General features: G+C 49.2%; 1 protein-coding gene across 1 annotated transcript in view; it reads left to right on the top strand.

Moving 5' to 3' along the window:
* Positions 1 to 1,229: 1,229 nt before the first annotated feature.
* Itpkb (inositol-trisphosphate 3-kinase B) overlaps positions 1,230 to 23,317 on the top strand; it is a 95,806-nt gene continuing 73,718 nt past the window's right edge. The window contains exons 1-2 of the mRNA XM_059281228.1: positions 1,230 to 1,506; positions 2,796 to 4,910. Of these exons, the coding sequence (XP_059137211.1) occupies positions 2,994 to 4,910 (1,917 nt within the window). The 5' untranslated portion in view covers positions 1,230 to 1,506; positions 2,796 to 2,993. The remainder of the gene's footprint in view (positions 1,507 to 2,795; positions 4,911 to 23,317) is intronic.

Raw genomic sequence — 23,317 nt, 5'->3', positions numbered from 1 at the left:
TGTTTTGTTTTGGATTTTGCTTTTTTTTTTTTTTTTTTAAATTCATAAAGGACTTGTCTGATTCCAGGAATTCTTGGCTGGAAGAGCTCTTGGTTTCGGATTTGCTTGAGTCTTTTCCTGACCAAGCAGCAGGTTGCCTTGCTCACTTTCAACGGTATTGTTACATAAACAAGTAAGCCGTCTGTTTGCTACAGGCAAAGTCAGAGTTTCCATCTGAATTTTGGCTAATCAGGATGTAAGGGTGGATTCAAGCCTTGGATTCTTAAACCTCCTAAGCCTCACAGCTGTGTTTGCCTGTTCCCACTGAATGCTAGGGTTAAGATTTAGGGAATTATGCAAAAACACATTGGCGGTGCCCAGGCTCAAGTGTGTATGTGTGTGTGTGTGTGGGGGGGTGTTCCCCTGCCCTGTAATGTTGACTGGTGGCCCCCCATTTTTTTTTTAGGGTGGAGTAGAACACTTGAAAACCCAGGAGAGTAAGTTCACAGGATACTGAGCGAGTGATTTCAGACCTTGATCAGGCCTGAGATCCGGGACTATGCTTTTTCTTAAAATAACTTTAAGAATTGAGTGCAAAAATATGCGAATGGCACAGTTGCTGTGTGCATTTATAGATAAATATATAAGCTCAAGTTCCTTCACACATCTAGCAGTCACACTGCACACCCTTCAGCAGCTCACAGCCCAGCCGGCCTTCCAAAATACTACCCCGATGCGTTTAAAATCTGCCACTGTGCAAGGAAATGCCCTACACTATACCTTTCAAAATTTGCCTCTTGTGTACAAGCACACCAGCCGTTTGTGCAGAATTTTAGCCCGTTTTAAATGCTAAAAGATCCCCCACTAGCGGCTTTGTTTAGCACAAACACTCAAAACTTCATTAAAAACAGTTTTCAAAAGTATCTTCATAAAACTGTAGACACCAGCAAACCTTGGTCGAGGGGTGGAAAATAAATCGTATTATCTTTAACCCGCAAAAGTTAAAAGCCTCTTTTTTTTTCTTTTTTGTTAGCTAACAATGGAAACTTTTTTTTTTTAAAGTGTTTCCCTCCCTCGGTCTTGCCAAGCAATAGAAAAAAAAAAAAAAAAAAAAAAAAGAAAAGAAAAACTTGTTCCGCTGAGTTCAACCCCAGACAGGCTCACAACTTCCTTCCTGCCTTCCTCCCCCAAGCCCCCGCCTTTCTGCCTCCTCCCCCAACCCCCAACTTTTTTTTTTAATCTTACATTGAACAAACACTGAAGTAGCCGGGAGCAGACGCTGACAGCGGTAGTGTCTCCTACCCAGCAAGGAGCTGCTCAGGGTCGGCCTGGCGTTGCCCCCTCCGGGATCGCCTGGCCCCTTTCCGGGCACATTCCCCGTCTTTGCACCCCACTTTTTTCGTCTTCCATAAGTTGTTGCAGAAATCCTTTGGGAGCGTTTTCTACTTGAAGCCACCTGGTCTGCCCAAGCCCTGAGTCCCCGGGGCATGTCGCCTGCACGGGACCTGGGAGTTTGAGCAATTGCAGGTAAGCGTGGCGGCTCCTTCCTGGCTCTTGCCTCTGAACCCTCTTTCCGCTCCATCTGTGCTGGGGCTCCTCTGGGTGTTCCGGGGTCCGAACACAGCACAGAGGGGGAAGGCTGAGGAGCCTGAGAAGGGAGTCTGATTCGGGAGGGCGGCGTGGAGTGGCGTTGGGAACAGAAGAGGCGATTCGGCTTTCCCACCCGCTTCCAGGCCCTTTGCGCCACCGCCTCCCCGGCGCGCTGCGGGCGTCTGGGGCTCGGACTGCCGGGCGGCTCGGTTGGCGCCAGGCGAGGCTGCCCGGGATGCTCAAGGCCCTGCCCTCCGCCGCACCGCTCCAGGCTTAGCATGCAGATCTCCGAAGGGCTGCAGATTCTCCGGCCTGCACACTTAGAAGGCCTCCGGGCTGCAGCCGTGCAAGCAAGTCTAGAGTTCCTCCGAGGGGTGCGGGTCCCGGAGCCTACCGGGACAGCTGGGAGCTCGATAACAGGATGAGCGTAGGAATGAGGGGCTGCGGGCTCGCACCGCTCCCACCCCCCAACACACACACACACACACACACACACACACACACACACACGCTGCAGGGTGTGAGGGGACAGTAGGGGGCCTCCACTATTGACTCCTGTACTGGATACTGCAGAGTTTTGTTCCCAGGCGCGCACGCGTGCCCACATTCACAAAACACACTTCTCTGGAGACAGGCATCAAGGCTAGGAGTGAAAAGTGCTTCGCCTGCGCCCCCTGCGCTCTCCCAGGCCTTTCACAGGCCGAGAGACATAGCCCCAAGTCCAGGATCAGGAAAGAAAACGGCCCAGGTCTGGGCTCAGGCAGCGGTTTGGGGAAGGCAGGTCCGGGTCAGGTTCCCTGTGACTTGGTCTCTGATGTCTTGAGAGGGTGGAGCAGGGCTGCCTGTCATCCTCGACAGCCGGTGTTTGCTCTGGCCAAGGGAACCTGGTCAGCCTCGCCTAGGGACTCAGCAGTTGTACCTCCTCCCTCGGCCATCCGCGTGGTTACCAAGACTAATCTTAGACTTTGGGGATTCTAAGTGTCCTTAGAGCGTATCTCAAGCTGGGGGAGGTGGACCTCTGCCGGAAAACACGAGCAGAGGCCATCGAGGCAGCCCGGCATGCCTCCTCACAGAGCATCACGGCCCCTGTAGACCGGGCATCCAGGGGCACCCTGTCCCCAGCATATTGGGGTCCCGGGGCTCCCTCTGGCCTCTGCGGGTGGGCTCTCACCACCCTCCCCTGGATGCCTTGTGGAATTCTGACTTTTCTCCTTGTGTCTCGACAGCCGCGAGATCGTTTATGGAGCTTGGGGCGGGGGCCGAGCCCGCGACTGTGCCCGGTGCCCGCCGCCTAGGCCATGCTGCTCCATCGGCGTGCGGAGCGGCGGCGGCCGGGCCTCCAGGACTAAGCCGGGAGCCGCGGGAGGAGGAGGCGCCGGCGGTGCAGCGGGACCAGGAGCCGCGGCGGCGGCAGACCCAGTACTATGGCTGTGTACTGCTATGCCCTCAATAGCCTGGTGATCATGAACAGCACCAACGAGGTGAAGAGTGGCGGCCCCCGGCCCAGCGGCAGCGAGACACCTCAGCCCTCCGGGAGGGCCGCACTGAGCCCCGGCAGCGTCTTCAGCCCTGGGAGAGGCGCCTCTTTCCTCTTCCCCCCAGCGGAGTCACTGTCGCTGGAGGAGCCCCCGAGCCCTGGGGGTTGGCGCAGCGGCCGGCGCCGGCTGAATAGTAGCAGCGGCAGCGGTGGCGGCGGCGGCAGCAGCAGCAGCAGCAGCAGCAGCAGCGGCGGCGGCGGCAGCAGTGGCGTGGGCAGTCCGAGTTGGGCTGGCCGCCTGCGAGGGGACGCGCAGCAGGTGGTGGCGGCCCGCACCCTCTCCCCACCCGGGCCGGAGGAGGCCCAGAGGAAGCTGCGGATTCTGCAGCGCGAATTGCAAAATGTGCAGGTGAACCAGAAAGTGGGCATGTTCGAGGCGCAAATCCAGGCACAGAGCTCTGCCATCCAAGCGCCCCGAAGCCCGCGTTTGGGAAGGGATCGTTCGCCCTCCCCGTGTCCCTTCCGAAGCAGCAGCCAGCCCCCTGGAAGGGTCTTGGCCCCGTGCTCCCCGAGTGTGGAACGGAGGACAAAGTCCTGGGGAGAGCAATGTACAGAGACCCCAGACGCCAACTCCGGGAGGAGAAGCAGGCTCAGCCCACACCCCTCGAAGGACAAGGAGGGAGTGGCCCCTCTTTTAGGCCCCTCCAGCCCGACCAGGTTAGGGACTCAGAGTCCATCTGCTTCAGTGAGGATGGAGAGTGGCACCCCGGCCAGTCTCCGCTGTGGCTCACCTACAGCCATGGGAATTGACAAGAGGGTTGCTCCCTCATCGGAGCACTTTGGAACTAGCTTAGCATTGGCCACTAAAGTGGCAGCTTCAGCCGCATCCGCTGGACCACACCCTGGACATGATTCTGCTCTTATGGAGGCAGCCTGCGAGCTCGGGGGCGTGTGCCCCTGGGAGGCCCAGATGGAGAGACCGGGGCAGTTTCTGGGTAGGGAGACAGACTCAGCCCCAGAGCCTGGCGGGACCCACATTAGAGAACCCCCTGGGAGGGTGGGGAGAGGAATTCATCCTATTGGTAGGCAGGGTTCCTGGACACCTGAAGTCACCAAAACGCCAGAAGAGAGGACTGTGAATGCCCAAAGCTCAGAGGCCTCAGACGACCCGAGATCGTCTAGACTGCCAGGAGACCTGGGCTCTCTAGGACTTGAGGAGACAGGAAGTAGGATCCCAGGGATCCGAGGACCCGAGCAGACCCTGGACATTGTGAGAGAAGGGTCTCCAGCACTGGGATTGCTTGGGGGCAGCCAGGCAGCACATCCAGGGACCAGAAATGTGGAGGCAGGAACCCTTTGTGGCAGAATGCTGGAGCCTTTACCACCTGGGGAAGTGGCCACAGATTTGAAAGAACCCCAGTGCCTCCCTGGGGGCAGGATGGGTATGCAGCCTGGGAGTTCCAGGGTTTGGCTGAGTGCCATGGAGGAAGGTCCCCTGATCTGGACGCGTGACACGGGGGTACAGTTGATGGAAACGTGGGGAAGCCAGCTGCAGGACAGAGATGCTCACCCTAGCTGCCCAGAGATGCCCCCAGACCAGAAGGACAAGGCCTACAGCCCCAGCAGCATCCCGGCAGTCATCATCACAGACATGGGTGCTCAGGAGGATGGGGCCTTAGAGGAGATACAAGGAAGCCCTCGGGGTCCCCTGCCTCTGAGGAAGCTGTCATCCTCCTCCGCCTCCTCCACTGGCTTCTCCTCTTCCTATGAGGACTCAGAGGAGGACATCTCCAGTGACCCTGAGCGGACGCTGGACCCTAACTCAGCCTTTTTGCATACCCTGGACCAGCAGAAGCCCAGAGTGGTGAGTGTTGCCGAACATTTTTTTTTTCTTTTTAGAATTCATGTTTTCAGCAGACCTTGGATGCTTCATGTACTCTCCTGGTTTCCTTAGTTTCTGCTGAGCGGTAAGGACGCTGAGCAGGGCTCTGGTGGAATCACAACTGATATTTCTCTGCAGGCGGGTTTGCTGTGGGGCACAGAGGTACCAACCAAGTACTTTATAGGCTGGACAGTTGAATTTGAGTCATTCCTACCGTATACATCTTTAAAAAACGGGTTAGGAGGAACATACTATGCGTGAACGTCAACAATAACAAACCTTCCTGATTTCCAAAGATAGTGAGCAGAGCTGCTGTATGTGGCTTTCACTTGCTGAAGCGAAACACTTAATTTCGTGATTCATTCAGGCTGACAAGGATATCTATCGGCTCCACTCAGCCTCTACTACCAGGCAGAAATGTGAGTTGTTATGATTCTGTGACAGGATCCTGACCTCTGCAGCTGTGGTTGTGTGGTTGATCTATGGGATGAGCAACTACTGAGCCTCACTCAGTAAGTTAGGCAGAGCTCGGCAATGTCAGCGTAGCTGGCGTAACTAACATGCAGTATGACATGTGAATTCAAAGGAAAACTACCTTTTGGGTCCAGTAGATATTTCCTTTCGTAGCAGAATGCTGTTTGGATTGAGTTGTCTGAGTTAGGCCCATGATGTCTCCTAAGGGGTGTAAGTTGTGACAGGTCCATTCCAGGTACATTTTCACACGTGTGCTTGGGTTCATTCCACCAACTCTTGGTCTGTGTGTGGCAGGGACAGATGTTTGTTCCTCCTACACGGTTAATCTCAGCTTTGGGCTGAGGTCAGCCTCTTTTAGAAGATACAAATGTTGCAGCTAGCTTTTGTCAAATGGGATGGCCTTTCTCTTGCCTCTGCGAGGAGGATGGGGGAATTTCCTTACCTGGCATGCAAGAGGTTGTAGGCTACCTTGTGGGAAAAGCTGCATGGTATTTTAGTGGGCAGCCTTCTGGTTCCATCTTGAATGTGAGATTCCACGCATTTGTACCCCAATAACTTTCTCTATCCTTAGTGGATGCGTTACAGTTCGGCTCAGCACGCCTTCCTAAGAAATTTTGAATTCTAAAACAGGATTCTTTTCAGCTTGCACTTGAGCAATCACAGTCTAGTTTTGAGGATCAGCGATTGCCTTCCCTGAAACTCTTCTGCTAGTGGTCTAGAGGCAAATTCGTATGCAAAGCCAAGTCCTAATCAGCCTGGCATTTTGTGGCCAGGACAAGAGCTCCCCAGGCATCCCGCACCTGCCGCTGGGCACAGGAATACTGTACCACCTTTAGGGGTGGGCAGCCAGCCTGGTGCAGACAGTAGTCACCGGGCAGATGGGAAATGCTTCTCTTTGAAGGTGACACCCAATGTCTCTGCCCTCTGCTCAGCAGTTAGAGGCCTAGGAAGTAAGAGAGGGTCTTCTGCCCATTACTCCCATTTGTTTTGAAACCCTGAAGTATGGCTGGCACACCCAAAAAGCTTTTTTTGTTATCAAATTTCCATTTGCTCTTTCTTGTAGTGGCTGATCAGCTTTTACCTACTGCTTATCAAAACAGTCCCTACATCCAAGTGTTGTCTGGAAAAAAAGGGATATAAATAATGACAAGTGAACAACTTCTCCTCCTCCTTCTTCTCCTTTTCTTCTTCTTCTTCTTCATTTGTCAGAGTAAAACCAAATGTGTAACCAGGGAGGTAACTGGTGTTTTCAAGTTAGGTTAGAGGTCCAGAGGTAGAAGTGAGCTGCTGTCCCACCGACCTCCTGTCTTTGAACAGGTTTTTAACAGGTTTTTATAGACATCCACAGAGTGGAGTCAGGGGAAAAAGAAATCCCCTGCCAGCTTTGCTCTCTGAAGCATGTGAGGCAGAGAGAGAGAGAGAGAGAGAGAGAGAGAGAGAGAGAGAGAGAGAGAGAGAGAGAGAGGATATGAACACGTGTGTTGTGGTCAGAGGAGTGTGGGTAACCAACTGGAAATGATGGGATCCTAGGGACTTTTGTGCTCTGGTTGAGAGCTTGCACTATGAGCAGAGGTCTCCTCTTAGACTAATTGTGATGCTAGAGCTTATCTGGAATGCCAAACTATCTGCTCATTGGGTCAAACATCACTCATTACCCAGGACTGCTCTTTTGTCTGCAGGAGGCCAGACATCTTGATTGACCTGGGGGCTGTCCTTTGGATATTTGAAGCTAAATTGGTCCTGCTTGTGCCTCTTGCACTCGCTTCTGTGTGTACAGCATTACTACCCTACAGCTGGGCACATTCACACTTGCCCACTTTCCCTCACACATGCTCACTCGTGCTCACCCTCACCTTCACCACATTGCTCACACACACTAACACATACCCACACATGTTCACACTCAACTCCTGCCTACACTCACACCCATTCACTCATACTCATGAGTTTGAAATGGCATGTTCACACAACTAACCCTGGCCCCCAGACCCGTACTGGACCCCAAGGATTTTTACCACGGCCCCTTTCCCCACATGCCCTGGGTTGCACTTTGACTCACGTGTGATTGGATGCGCAGGTTGGGTGTGACAACATATCTACATCTTAAGGATCAGACACTTGGGATTTGCTTGCAAGTAACCATCATGAATATGTCGGCAGCAGCTTAAATTTAGGCCCATTCACACTTCCTGTTCCCTGAATCTGGACAGAACCAAATGGCATTGAGCATGGATGGTGCTCTCTTTCTTCTTTCCCATATTACAAACCATTTATTTTTTACCCTCCTATATCATTCTATTCAGGAGTATCTGGGGTATTGAGAGTCCAGCAGAGAATATGACATTATAATACAGAAGCATCTTACCTTAGAAAATAGATTGGATTGACTTGTTCCAAAAGTCTACTGTCAATAATGTGTATATACAAAAATGTATATACTTGGGGTCAGCAAGATGGCTCAGCAGGTAAAGGTGCTTTCTAATTGGCTGACGACCCGAGTTTGATAGCCAGAACCTACATGCTAGGAGAGAATTCACACATACACACACACACACACACACACACACACACACACACACACACAAAAGCGCGCATGCATGCAAAAATTCATAAGTCAAATGTAAAAAAGTATAAAAAAATCCAAAACTGTGGCCTAGTACCTGTAGACTATATGAGGAACTAAAATATCACAGATCCTCTGCCTTGTTGGTGTTTACTACTTTTAAGGACCACTGGAATTTTGTTTCTTTAGCCTTTTTTTGGGGGGAGAGGGGTAGGTATTGAGTAATTTTGTTTCTTTCTAGTGAAAAATGAACTTGTACGTATAGCAAATTTTAACCTGTTTGAGATGGTTGTGTGTGGTTTTAAAAAGTGTGTAACAATTTTATGTTTGGTTATCTAGTGGTGAGCACTTTTAAGTGGAAACTTTAAGAAAGAGGTTTATTTTCTTTTTATGTGTGTATGTGTGTATGTGTGTGTGTAAACACAAGTTGTGGAGGTGCTTCCAGAGGCCAGAGGAGTGTGTAGGGTCCCCTGGAGCTGGGGTTACAGGAAGTTGTGAGTTGCCTGATGTGGGTGTTGAGAATGGCACTCAGTCCCACAAGAGCAGCAAGCTCTCTTAACTGCTGAGGCATCTCTCTAGCCCCTGGAAACTTCAGATGAGGTTATGGGGATATGAGTTTAGATGGCATGTTCTGTTTTCTGAAGATGGGTGGTCCTCCTCTCTCTCAGGGACGCAGCTTCTAGATCTGGGGTCCCCGGAGTCTTTTATCTGAGATTCTGAGGGTTGCTCTGATTAAAAATAAAACAAACAAACAAAAACAAGATTTAAAGGTAACAGGACCTGCGGCACCCACTGAGGGGCCCCAGCTCTCTGGTAGAGTTTTCTCTTTCTACATTGTGTATAATTCAAGGGTGACTCAAGGGGGTCTATCTCATTCCAACTCTGCAAATACTTAATTCTAGACATTCAGCTCCAAACTTGGTGGGTGTGAAGCATGTGTCAGGACTTCTGGAAGTGTGACAAAGATCCTTTGGCATGGACCTGGGCACTGAGGTCCAAACCAGGCACCTATAAATGTGTGCTTTTATGAAAGCCAGGAGACTGCTCAGCATGTCTTCCTTCCTCCCTCTACCGAAAGATGGGCTCTTTGTGACTTCACTTTGGGGAAAACAAACAAACAAACAAACAAACAAAAAAAAACAAAAAAAAAACCAACAACCAGAGTGAAAAATGTTGATCAGAGCAAAGCATCAGGCCATGACTGAGGTTTTCCTTTCCTTTCCTTTCTTTCTTTTTTGTTTTGTTTGTTTTTGGTTCTTGGAGACAGGGTTTCTTTGTATAGCCCTGGGTGTCCTGAAACTCTCTCTGTGGACCAGGCTGGCCTCGAACTCACCGAGATCCGACTGCCTCTGCCTCCCCAAGTGCTGGGATTAAAGGTGTGGGCCACCACCTCCCACCCAGAGGTTTTTATTAGTAGTCATGCAGATCTTAGGTACTGTGCTGATGGGATGCCATAGGATGCGTTCTGACTACAGATAAAGAGAAACTTTGCCCCTCAGACGTGAAGTTTCAAAACTGAGGCTTTACTGACCGGGAGCCAAGAAGTCCCTTCAAAGTGCTGTCTTATCAGAGACGACAGTGTTCAGCCAGCTTTTCATAGATCAGGTGGGAAAAGGTAGAGATCCCGCACTCCCTTTGGGAGAACGTTTAAGGTCTGCAAAAATACATTTCGAGACATACCTTGCCTTTAAGTTTTCATAAGAATAGTAAGTCTGTCAGCCTTTGGTTGCAGAGAACTGGGCTTCGAGTGTGACATGCATCACCCTCAGAGCTCTGTTTGCAAGAGCTGAATTGCTACCAAGCTACTCTTCTGGCTTTCTCCGCACACGCTTGCCGAATGTAGTTACAGATTAGATTCAGTTTATACAGTTTATTTAAATTCCCGTGAGTATTGATAACATTGTTTAGCCTTGTTTTATTTTGTCTGGTTCCAACTTAGTCACCTAAAGGTAGATTTTTTTTTTAAATTTTTTAAAAATTTAATGGAAAGAATTTTATCTTGTGGAAAAACCTCTGTAGATTTCAGATAATCAATAGGCGATTCAAAAAATTAACTCAGGGATTCTTTTAAATTACCTTGTGAAGCCAGGTGTTATGGAGTGTGTCTGTAATCTCAGCACACCCCCTCAGAAGGATTTCTAGTAGGAAGCCAGCCTGGACTGCATAGCAAGCCCCTATCTCAAAAACAAGCAAATACACTAATTGTATTGTGGTCACATTATCAGTGTGGAGGGATCTATGTGTTTGAATAGGAGAGGACAGCTTGGCATTGAAGATATGTACATTGCACTCTTCAGCCCCATGACAAATATGGTTTGTTGTGATGTGTGTGTGTGTGTGTGTGTGTGTGTGTGTGTGTGTGTCCTTTCTTTTCTCATGAATCAGGAGAAGGCATTGCTTCCTACCAACTATAAACTCTTTGGATTTATTAAAAGTTCTCTAGAGTGCCACCTGCCCTTTGGGGATTTTACAGGACCTTGAGAGTGTCATATGGTCATGTACTCTCTACTCACTGAACTAACTAGTGATGAGTCTACAGGAGGTCTCAACAGCATGGGTAGAACACTCAACCTTTCCTGAAGAACAATAGTGGGACACCCTTCTGACTGTGGACAGCCACCTTGGAGGTCTGGAAGATTCGGCTACCTTGGTCTCATGGGCCCAGCCATCAGCCTTGACTGGTGTAGTTCTCAGCTTCAACCTGAGATCTTCCCATCATCTTGTCTTCTTCTCCCTGAGCCTCCTCCTTCCATTCCATGTGCCTCCCTCCCCCATGCCATCTTTCTGCTGGGCACAGTAGCTCTAACCCATCTTCCAGGTGAAATGTTAACTGTAACTATTAATATAACAGCTTAAGTCTCCTTGGCTGGAAGACAAGGCACATAAGCACATGTCATTCCATTTTATATATATATATATATATTTATTTATTTTGGTTTTTCGAGACAGGGTTTCTCTGTGTAGCTTTGTGCCTTTCCTGGAACTCACTTGGTAGTCCAGGCTGGCCTCAAACTCACATTCGCCTGCCTCTGCCTCCCGAGTGCTGGGATTAAAGGCGTGCGCCACCACCGCCCAGCTCCATTTTATATTTTTATATTAAAAAAAGCAAAATATAAAAAAAATTAAAAAAAATTTTAAAAAAAGCAAAATATTTTCTCCTGGTTCTGCAATGAACATTGCCTACATATCCAGAGCACTGCACATTTGAAGAGGCTGTAGAGTTCACTTTCTCCAAGGGTCCCATCTTAGAGATGACAAAGCATGGCTGGTACATGTTCAGTATTGTCATAGGACCCATGTTCACATTCTTCTCTCATAGCTTAAGTGGGTAGGTTCCTTACTCACCTTCAGAGATCCAACCGAGCTCTAAAGATATTTGTGAAGGACCACTGAGATGGGTAAAGGCACTTGCTGTGTGAACCCGATGACCTGAGTCCCATCCCTGGACCCTTCACAAAGCTGGAAGGAGAGAACTGACTGTACCCAGTCATCATCTGGACTCTACACACATGCTGTGCCACACACGCACACTCATACACATCACACACATGCACACAACAATAAAAATAATAGAATATTTGTTAAATGAGGGAGGGAGAGAGAAGAAAGGTGTCTAATATTATCTATCCAGAGAAGAAGTGTTGGACGGCCTTAAAAGTGCATGAAGAGAGAACAAGCACATTGCTGATCGCCCTGACCTTGATGCTTCAGGCATAGGCAGGCTAGACTTGGGTTTAGGAGGCCTGGATCGAAATCCCAGCCCATCCACGGTCTGTAAACCACAGAACTAGTGAGGGTCAGTGTGGCTTCATGGAGTGGCGAGAGTTCCATGCTACGGTACCAATAAAGTGCCTTGTCTAGCATCACAGAGCAGTGGCTCAGTCAGTCAGTGACAGCATTGTTGGAAGATTGTGAGCACTGGGGATGCAGGGGAGAGCCCTGGGTTCTGTGGAAGAAAGTGTCTGCAGCATAGCATCTTCAAGTCCACTCTCTACCCAACACTGATCTGCCTCCACTCGAAAGGCTGCAAATTTGTTTTTCAGAGACCGGCATCCCCCGGCTGCCCTGTGATTGGTGTCCCAACCTATTGTTTCTCTGACTGCTTAGGAAAAGGCTGGTCTTAGCTTCCACCTCAGTCTCTAGTGCTCGTGAGCAAGCTTGGAAATTTCTTTTAAGGGTTGTGCTCAAAGAGTAGAGCTGTAGAGCTTGGTCCACAGAAGTGCCTGCTCTGCATGGGTGTCAAGGAACGAGGTTGGCTTGCCACATTTGTGTAAAGGACTGCTCAGGGGAGACTCCCCTGACATTTCCTACGTAAAGGCAGGCACTTCCAGAGTTTGTGCAGTGAAAACTGGTTTCGGATACCCATTTCCTTAGTCAGCAACACTCTGAAATGTTTCACAATAATTCTAAGAAGAATTCACCAGCAGAAATTTTATCTTTTCCCCCTTATTGAGATTTGTTGGGATAGTTGGTTAATTTGGTATCATGTGATAGAAACCCACTCTACAGAAGGACACTAGCCAACACAGCCTAAATTTTTATTTCTCTCATTTTAGAGCAGCTGTTAAGTTTTCTAAGTAACTGTGGCAGGGGATGCAGCTCACTGAGAGTGCTTGCCTAACATGCTAAAAGTCCTGGGTTCCATTCCTAATACCACAAAAAAAGAAAGAAAAGAAAAGAAAAAAGAAAGAAAAGAGGAGCTGGTGAGGTAGGTCAGCCGGTAAAGGCACTTGCCTCCTGACAATGCCAACCTGCCTCCCTGGGTTTAATCCCTGGAACCCACGGGAAGGTCTGAGAGAGAGAGAGAGAGAGAGAGAGAGAGAGAGAGAGAGAGAGAGAGAGAGAGCTGACTCCACAGAGTCATTCTCTGACTTCTGCTTGCGTGCCGTGACACATGTGCATATATACACAATAAAGTGAAAACAAGAAAAGGAAGTTTTAGAAATAACCCAGAAGTAGGTGCTATGGAAGAGATTAGCAGCAGGATCAGTCTGTGATGTCCCCACTCTGGTACCAGGAGGAAACTTAGGACTTCAAGCACGCTAGGCAAGAACTCAACTGCTGGGCTAGACCTGCAGACCCTCAAATTATTAAAAAAAAAAAAAAAAAAAAAAAAAAAAAAAAAAAAAAAAAAAAATTGAGGCAAAGTCTCACTAAGTTGCCCAGGCTGGCTTTGGACTCACTTTATAGTCCAAGCAGATCTTCAATTTGAGATCCTATCTGTTTCCTGAGTAGCTGGGATTATAGGCCTTAACTATAATGCATTATATATGGCCAGCGCTAGTGAGGCCTGGCTAGTCACTCTTGTGTATGATGTCATCTGGTGTGGGAGGAGGATGTGTTTTTATTTCCCCATCTCTGAATGAGTCGGAACTGGTTCAGGCATGCTGGGTGGTAGAGGTTAACTGTCATCACCCTCCTGGAAGCTAGTGAAGCTCGCTGTTAGCCTGTTAATCTTTCGTTTTACTTTTGTGGGAAGATTTGGATAGAAAGGGAAAATGAAATGATACAGAATGACAAGCACAGACGTGGAGATTATTTCCGCTGACCTCGGACCAAGATTAGGGCTGGCCTAACCCCGAGAGGATACGTGTGGATGCAATGCAGGGAGCTGGCCCTCCTCTGAGAGGATAGTCCCTTGTTTACTTTGTAAAGTTGGTCCTAAGGCATCATGGGAGGGTATACATGAGGTGCTTTGAGTGTAGTTCCCTGTCATTAACTATCTTGTTTTTTTTTTTTTTTTTTTTTTTTTTTTTTTTTTTTTTGGTTTTTCAAGACAGGGTTTCTCTGTGTCATTAACTATCTTAAAGGTTCCCTGCAGCCTGCTCCCTCTTCCCCGACCACATTGAAGCAGAATGAATAAATGATTGTACTGCTCCCCAGCCGGCTATACAGCATTGTGTACGGCTAGTGCTTAGCATTTTGTGCACCAGTGAGGGATGTACAGCCTGCTTCAGTGGTGATGGGGGATGTATGTGGGTGTGTGGCTGCGTGGGTGTGGGTATAGAGGGGTGTGAGTGATTCCCTGCTGCCTGGCGGCCGTCAACCCAACTTGATCTACAGCCTCTCTTGGTATACTGTGAGCTAGTTAGTGGGACCTGGGCAATCACAAGGGAGGTCACTGCACCCCCCAGGCAGTTCTCAGCAAGGGTTTTTCCAATTTCTGCTGACATTCTTTCCAGGCTCAGTTCAATTTGTTTTCCTCCTTGCTATGGCGATTGATGACGGGGGTTGTGAAAGGTATAATTGGGCAGGATCGCCTCTAAGTGTTTCTCCCCCAGTTCTGTGGGAGCTGTTGTTTGTCTAATCCCCTGCTGATGCCCACGTGGGGACTCGCTTCTCATGAGCTAGACATCCAAGTGGCAGATTTAGTAACACAGGCCTCCCCAACTGTGGAGACAGGGTGCTGGCCCGGCGGAGAGGGACATGGGAGTATCACTTTTGTAATCCTTATCTCACCTGAATCTGGTAGCAGGAAGCTGGAGAAAGGCCCGTGTGGGACTGTGACTTACACAGCTTAATCTCTTAACAATGCCGAATGGAAAATCCAGCTGCCTGCCAGTGCTTTAAGAAATGGCCAGGAGATTTTGTCAGGGTCAGATAATCCTGCGCCACAGATCACCGAGCCGAGGGTAGGGAAAGCAAAGCACACCGGGGGTTGTGTGGAACGGCTGGAAGGATGAGAGGGCACCGTTAAGGTTTGAGAAACTGTTACAGAGCCCTTTATAGGTAGTAGCACAGTGTGACTACAAGAGCTTCATCTGTAGGAGGTGATGGAAACATTCCCCCTTTCTTGTGTTTGTTTGGATTTGAGATGGTGTCTTATAGCCCTGGCTGGTCCTCCTTCCTCTACCTCCTAAGTGCTGGGATTACAGGCGTGAATCACAGCGCCGCCGCTGCTTCTGCTTCTTCTTCTTCTTCTTCTTCTTCTTCTTCTTCTTCTTCTTCTTCTTCTTCTTCTTCTCATCATCATCATCCTTCTCTTCCTCCTCCTCTTCTCTTCTTCATTCTCTTCCTCCCCCTCCTTCTCTTCAGTGATCTTCTAAGACCTTTTCTGAGCCTGCCCTAGGACTCATTTGGTAAACTGGAAGCATTAGTGACTCTTGGCTTCAAGGAGAGTATATATTTTTTCCTTCCTAAATTAATTTTTTTTTTTTTTGTTTTTTTCGAGACAGGGTTTCTCTGTGTAGCTTTGCGCCTTTCCTGGAACTCGCTTTGGAGACCAGGCTGGCCTCGAACTCACAAAGATCCGCCTGCCTCTGCCTCCCGAGTGCTGGGATTAAAGGCGTGCGCCACCACCGCCCGGCTTCCCTAAATTAATTTTAATTTTGAACACTGTAGCACTACTTTTAAAGTGGCTCAAAAGAGGGATGGACCAAAAAAGAAAAAAGATAAAGAAGCTGAGTGTGGTGGTGACACATGCCTTTAATCTCAGCACTTGGGAGGCAGACACAGGTGGATCTCTGTGTGTGAGATGCTCTTACGTCTGTGTTACTTCATGAGAATTTGCAAGGCTGTGACAGAGACAGTCCTGTCCACAGCAGGCTGGTTCTGACAGGGACATAGTAGGGAGCAAGGACTATGGAATGAGTAGATGTTCTGGGTGACACTCCATCTCCCCTTCAGCTGGATTATCGTCTCCTTCTGCCTGAGTGGCCGTGCTGTCCAGAATCATCAGGGTACACTGCCTCCTCAGGCTATGGTTGGCTCATCAGTGGGCCATGAGCATCACGGGCACAGCAGAAGAAGGCTGTAGCAAGTGAGATATCACAAAGCCAGGGCTCTACCATTCCCAGAACTGGACTGAATGGATGAGGTGAGACTGCACACTATTTAGGATCGGAGGGTGTGGTGGTGTTGTGTTCCCCAAAATATTGTATACCCTAATAAACTTATCTGGGGTCAGAGACAGAACAGCCACTAGATACAAAGGCTAGAAAATGGTGGCACTCACACCTTTAATCCTAGCATTCCAGAGATAGAAATCCCTCTGGATCTCTGTGAGTTCAAGGCCACATTGGAAACAGCCAAGCATGGTGACTCACGCCTTTAATCCCAGAAAGCCAGCCTTTAATCCCAGGGAGTGATGGTAGAAGGCAGAAAGATATATAAGGCGTGAGGACCAGGAACTAGAAGCATTTGGCCTGATTAAGCATTTGGCTGGTTAAGCTTTCAGGCTTCTAGCAGCAGTTCAGTTGAGACCCATTCGGGATGAGGACTCAGAGGCTTCCAGTCTGAGGAAACAGGATCAGCTGAGGAACTGGCGAGGTGAGGTGGCTGTGGCTTGTTCTATCTCTCTGACCTTCCAGCATTCACCCCAATAACTGGCCTCAGGTTTGATTTTATTAATAAGAACTTTGAATTCATGCTACAGGAGGGTGCTTAGGTAGCATCCCTTGTAGCATGAATCTTAAAAGTTCTGGCCAACTTCTCAGCTGGTCTTGTTTCCTCAGACTGGAGGCCTCTGAATCCAGAATGGGTCTCAGCTGAATTGCTGCTCGAAAGTCTGAATGCTTAACCAGGCCAAACGCTTAACCAGCCAAAAACTTCTAGTTTCTGGTCCTCACGCCTTATATACCTTTCTGTTTTCTACCATCACTCCCTGGGATTAAAGGCGTGAGTCACCATGCTTGGCTGTATCCTTGAACACATGGATTTCTGCCTCTGGAATGCTAGGATTAAAGGCATGTGCTACCACTGCCTATCCTCATGTTTAATATTGTGGCTGCTCTGTCTCTGACCCCAGATAAGTTTATTAGCATGCACAATATTTGAGGGAATACAATACCACAATCCCTGTTTCAGCCTTCTCTTGGTTGACTTGGCGATGGTCTAAAAACTGAAAGACAGAAATTCAGGCTTGAGTTTTAATTTTGGTTTTTCGAGACAGAATTTCTCTGTGTAACAGTCCTGGCTCTCCTGGAACTCACTCTGTAGACTAGGCTGCCCTTGAACTCAGATATGCTTGCCTCTGCCTTCCAAGTACTGGGATTCAAAGTGTGGCTTGAGTTTTCACAGTGGTTATTTGGTACTGTGCTGGGAGCCTCTTCTGAATGGCCCAGTCTTAGGACAGATCTGGCAACTTCTGCCTTCTCTTCATGGAGCTGGGCCTCCGGTGAGTGGCTACCCAAACAGCTGGCATTTACGTGGCATTCCTGCCTCCTGGCACCTATGTTGAAGAGAATGTTTTGGTTGATGCTGCCTCTGTCCTTGGGGATCTGCCCTCTGATACCCAGGGATGCCAACAGACATGCCTGTGATTTGCAAAACTCAAGTACAAGTTGTATTGCCATTGGCCAAGCACATTCATTAAGTATGAGTTAATAAATAATGAATCAGTGTGGGTGTGTGAAACTCAGGAAGTTTGGTATGTGGTGTGGAACGGGGAGTCGAGGAGTTGGATTTGGGCAGCCGCCATTGGGTACAGAGCATGCGGTAAAGGGCTGATGAGTTTGCTGCCTCTGTTGGAAGTCTCAAGCAGAGACTGTCCAGGATCCAAAGGCTCTGTGAGGCCCGAGTGAAAGATGGCCACCTTCCGCAGCCCAAGACTGGCTGGGTGTGTGTAACTCCACAGAAACTGGCCCCCAGTTAATGGAAGGTGAAGGCTTGGACAATTGTCTTATACCCTGGGAGGCTAACGTGGGGTCCCGGGCTTTCTGTACCTTATCTCAGTTGATCAAAGGGACACAGTCTGGAAGGGTAGGGGGTGCTTCTGTTCAACAAATATTACAAAGAAACCTGAGGGAGGTGGCTGTGCTGAGTGATGCCAGGTAGGAAGCCTGAGTATGGAGACAGGCCGTTCTCTGGGTTGAGGCTAACCAAACCTTGTCACTTCCTTATTGTGTGATCTCTGAGAAATGTCTTAACTTTTCAATATCAGTTTCATCATCCATAAAATGGGACGGGCAAGTCCCAAGTACGGTTCTCGAGTCTTCTGTGAGGGTCTGTTTGCAGCGCCCAGCAGACCATCTGGACACAAAATGCTCAGTAAATGGCGACTGTGTACCGCCCTCGGCTTCTTACCCTGGGCCCGCAACCTCCACCATCTTCTTTTCTTTGAAAGTGAAGCAAGATGCCCAGGGATCATTTCTAATTTGGACGCTTCTCCCCCTCCAAGAAATAAATGGTCAGGAGCTCTGATGCTGAGGTTTATCAGATGTCTGAGCTGGAGCAGATAGGCTCCGTGGTGCGGAGAAGTGAAGTGGTCTCCCGGAGAACGCCCAGTTTGAGCCAGCCAGACCCGAATTCACGCTCTTGCTCTGTCTCAGGCTTTGCCGAGACTTTGGGGGTCTGATTGTTTTCTTACCTCTAACATGAGGACAATGGCCTTCTCACGGGATGTAAAATGAGATAATGGGACTCAAAGACTGGATGCAGAATGGGTCTGAGGAGAGAGGGATTCCTTCTGCCACCCCCACCACGTAGAGCGGGTCTCTACCTTGCCATCTCCAATGGTCCTGAACCACAGCTGCTCCTCTCAAGTGCAGGACAAAATAGACGGCAGAGTTTACGTTGTCAAGGAGGTCCCTGCCTCGTGGGAGAGGCCTCCTTTTCTCACTAGGACTCCGAAGGTTTCACAAACAGTCCTCTGTATTCAGCTGCCGGCACGGGGTATCTGGTTACTGGCCCTGGGAACTAACCTCTTTATTCGGTTGTGGAGGTGAAAAGTGGCTGAAGCCACTCTGGCACAGAAAGGCCCAGAGTTTGGGGGTGTGGGAGCCCCCCCTTCCTTTCCCCTCATCCTCTGCTTTCTTCAAGTGTCTTTTAGAGTCTCCATAGCTCCTGAATGACTGGGACGTGTGTGTGGTGCGTGTGTGTGTGCGCGTGCATCTCTGTGTGATGGGTGCAGATTTACTGGCTGCGTCACGTTTGTTAAAACAGGGACCTTCTGAGAGCAGCCGCTTTCTCTGATTAACGACTAATGATGCCCAGCACCTGTACGTTTCACAAGGCCTTGGGACCAGGAAGCTATGGTCTGTATAGCCCACTTTGCACCCCCACCCCCACCCCCCAGCTTCTGCCTTCCCCAGGACTCTGTGAATTCCAGGGCTGCTTTTTGCCATCAGCCACAGGCTGGGATGGTGGAGTGGGATCGAAACCCAGCTGAGTGACTGGAGAGAAACTGACTAAACTGGAGGCTGCCAGCTCACTTCTGAGTCACAGGCAGGCCTGCAGGTGTGGTGCAGGTCCTTGAAGACCACTGAAGGAGCCTAGGTTGTGTGGTGGCAAGTTCTAGCCCAGCCGCACAGGCTAATGGGTGCCCCCGCTACACTCCTGCTATGCCTGGGATATGCATGGTGTGGCAGTTTTTCTTTTCCTCTTGGCTGTGACATGGGACAGACACTTGTGATGTTAACCCTTAGAAGGTCAATAGCACCTTGGAAAGTCTTACTAAATCCCTGGCTACTCGGGGCATTGTTGGGGCGCAGCATGTCTCAGATCTGCCTTGCATGCACATCTCTGCAGTCTCCAGGTTCCTTCTGTCATGGACGGACAGGATGGAGGGACTGATGTCCTGGAGGAAGGAGACCATGAAAGAGCTGGTTAGCATTACAGGAAGGTAATTAGTTTTAATTTTAAGTGAAAGCCTTATGGAGCAGCATCTGGGATACTGTTTACCTTGCGGTATTACACAGTACATTAACAGTCTGCTCTGTCAACTTCCTGCCCCCTGTAGTTCGCTGGTTTCTCTGAGAAGCTACACTAAGGCCCACAGGGCTGGGGCTCGGAATGTGGCTCAACAGCCCAGTGCTTGCTTCCCGCTGATGTCCCAGCCTGATGACATTTCCTGGTCTGTAACTAACCCCAGATACCAAGGTGGTTTGGGACGGCAGGAAGGTCTTCCAGAGCATGAACCCCAAGGACTCATGGGTTAACTGGAAGGGGCAGGGCCCTGAATGCTCCAGGTGGTGGGTTGATGGAGGCCATTCTAGCTGTAATTTGGGAACATGAAACACTGATTTTGGAAAGATTTTAGGAACCTTAGAAAAGAATTCACTGTGACCTTGGAATGTGAGCCCTGAATATAGGTTTAAAAAGCCAGTGGTGGGCTGGGGAGATGGCTCTGATGCTGAGATGCTCTCCTTATGAGCATACGTACAAGACTTTGATCCCCAGCACTCAGTCCAGAAGCCAGGCATGATGATGAACGCCTGGAATCCCAGTGCTGGGGAGGCAGAGACAGGTAGATCTCTGGGGATTGTTGGCCATGCAATCTAGCCAAATTGGTGAGCACCAAACCAAGTGACGTACCCTGTCTCAAACAAGGCGTATGGCACCTGGGGATGATGCCCAAGGTTGTCCTCTGGCCTCCACATGTGTGCGTGTGCACACACACACACACACACACACACACACACACACTGACACATGGAGATGGGATGGAGGCAACTTGGATTTGTAGTATTTCTTTTTTTAATTATTTATTTGTATTTTATGTGCTTTGTTGTTTGCCTGCATTTATGTCTGTGTGAGGGGGTCAGGTCCCCTGGAGTAGGAGTTACAGATGGTTGTGAGCTGCCATGTGGGTGCTGGGAGTTGAACCCTGGTCCTCTGGAAGAGCAGCCAGTGCTCTTAACCCCTGAGCCATCTCTCCAGCCCCAGTATTTCTTATGAAACTCACTGGAAGTCATAATTTAATGTGAAATAACCATGTCAGGAGCTGCTAAAGGTGCAGAACGGCCTTAGTATGCACGCTGACAATAAAGGTGATAGGAGTAGCTGTGGTTCTAGGAATGGTTTTGTATGCCAACATATTACATAAATTGCTTCGCTTGATTTTTTGTAAGGTATGATGTACCCTTCTTCCTTCTGGGCAAGGAGATTGAGGATCAGACAGATGCAGCTGTCAGTCCCAAGCTCGTAGCTACGGTTTGAGCTCATTTGTATCTCCTGAATATTTGCCGTTGTCTTCTCTGCTGTCCACAGGCAGTAACCTGGAGATTGGAGGAAAGGCGCAGGGCTCTGTGCAGAAGAGCCCCGAGTTACTTTTAGGCGGTGGGCTTTGGGAGGACTCAGTCTCAAGTATGCTGGATACAGGGGGAGATGGGCGGAGTGCTGGGAGATGGTTGAGAGAACCCGAGCTGATTGTTGCTTAGGTAATACTATATCCAAGGAAAGAAAAACAGTGTGTTTCCATGGCTGTTCCCAGCACCATCTGAGTCTGGTTCAGGATCAGTTTTCTATTCCTGGAGGTGGAACTGAGGAGGACTTTTCCTTCCAAATGAATGTGTCTTTGTTTAACAGTATGAACTCAGTGGATGCAACTGTATCCAAGGTGAGCTAGTGAGGCCGCCTGGCAGACCCCAGGTGATGGGAGGAAAGGATGTCAGGAACAGGTCATAGCTCCTGGCTGATCAGACAAAGCCGGGCTTGGAGGGGTTGACAGTGGCATCCTCAGGTACTCACTCAGTAGCTTCATCCCCAGGGACTCTGCCTGCTGCAAAGAGAGAGGACAGAAGATAGCAGTGTGTGTGTGTGTGTGTGTGTGTGTGTGTGTGTGTGTGTGTGTGTGTAGGCTTTCCACAGGTATAGAGCACAGACCTGTGAAGACATGGTACGTCATGGGCCTCTTTATTGCATAAGACTTCCTGGACACTGTCAAATGCAGGACCCGGGCATTCTGGAGCAAGGGGACCCTTGACACTGACCCTTTTGAGTGAGTCGGATGAGCACTGCTGGGGGACTGGAAGCATAGTAGCAATTCGATTAGAATTGAAGGCAGTCCAAATAGGTTACTTGCCTACAGACCTCACCTTAAATTAAGATACTATTCTTACTTGGGTGAGAAAAAGGAGAATGCTTTATTTCTGAGGGGCCGTGGATAGGGGCCCAGGCTTCTGTAGCTGATTGCCTTGGGGTTCCTTACTCACAAGAGGAGATGTTCACACTGAGATGTGAATTCCAGGGACACCCTGACTCCTCCTAAAGACAAAGGAGAATAGCAGTTGCTTCCGTGTGAGCATTGGAAAGGCCATTTGAGACTGTGGGTGACCAGTCCTGGGGTACAGTCGGTCTGGGTGGAGTGGCAGCAGCCTCTTGGGGATTCCTCAGTCTGAAGTTGGCTTATTCGAGCTCTGTCTTTATTCTTCTGAGGCTTTAGGAGGGGACACCTGTGTGCTTCCCAGGGTTGGACTATTTCCAAATAAAAAACCCCAGTGAACATTTGTATACACACTTTTGTGTAAGCATGGACTCGTTTCTCCACAATAAAATGCCCTGAAGTGCAATTGCTGGAGTCCATGTGTGGTATTTACTTAAGTTTGGTTTTTAAAAATTATTTTGTATTTTTTGGCTTACTTATTTAATTTCAAGAAACTGCCCGACTGCCTTCCAGAAGGGCTATCTCACTTTACACTCTCTCAACAATGTGAGTGATGGAGTTTCTCCACATCCTTCCCTGCATTTGGCATTGTTACTCTTTTAAATATTAGCCACTCTGACGCTCAGGCCAAAAGGCCACCCTTTTGTTTGTTAACATTTACTTATTTAGGGGTGTTGAGGATTAAACTTAGGATCCATGCATGCTAGGTAGCTGCTCTACCCTTGAGCTACCACACCCATAGCCCTCTATTTTGCGTTTAATTTGTTTAACCCTAATGGCTCATGGTGGTAAAATACCCTTTTAAACATCCTTCTATTAAATAATCTGGCTTTTTAAAAAAAAAGAAAAGGAGGAGTTTAGCTCAGTGATCAAATGCTTGCCTGGCACTTGCCTGGCCCTGGGCTTCATATAGAGCACCAGGGGAAAAACGCACAGGAGTGCTTCTGAAGCAGAGCAGTGTGTCCAGAGTCTGGGGCCCCTCTCAGGGGTAGCTGAGGGTGCCTCTCTGCTCTGACCATCTTCTAACTCCAAAATAGAACGCTGCTGATTGGTGGGCACCCTCGGCGGTAGCTGTAATGTGCAGGCAGCCGGGGGTGGCACTCGAGCCCACGAATCCATCCTGTCCCACCCTGTCTCCACAGGACCCCTCCCAGGCTGACTCGGGTGTTGTATTTAAGGAAAGTTGTCTGTGGATTGTTGGGCCTGAAAATAAAGACAAACAAAGAAGCAGATGTTGAATTGTCTCCTCGTGGCCACCATTGTCTTGGGCGCCTTCTGGGTCTCTCTGGAAAAACAAAGTCTCTCCCTCCCTGCCCCCCCCCCCCAGAAAAACAGCAAAGGAAAGGGGACCCAGGGTCTAGAACAGAATCCTGGTGAGTGTTCCCCAAACCATCTCGCTTCCACATGCCTTCACATTGTATATACCAGCCCTTCTTTTCTACAGCTATTTCCTCTGCTCTGACAGGGTGAGTGCGTTCACAACCCAGCTCAGGTGTGGAGGAGCAGGCCCCACTCTGGGTGAAGCCCATT

Source organism: Peromyscus eremicus, chromosome 15 (genome assembly GCF_949786415.1).
Source record: "Peromyscus eremicus chromosome 15, PerEre_H2_v1, whole genome shotgun sequence".
NCBI lineage: Eukaryota > Metazoa > Chordata > Mammalia > Rodentia > Cricetidae > Peromyscus > Peromyscus eremicus.
This window is presented reverse-complemented; position numbering and strand designations above follow the sequence as displayed.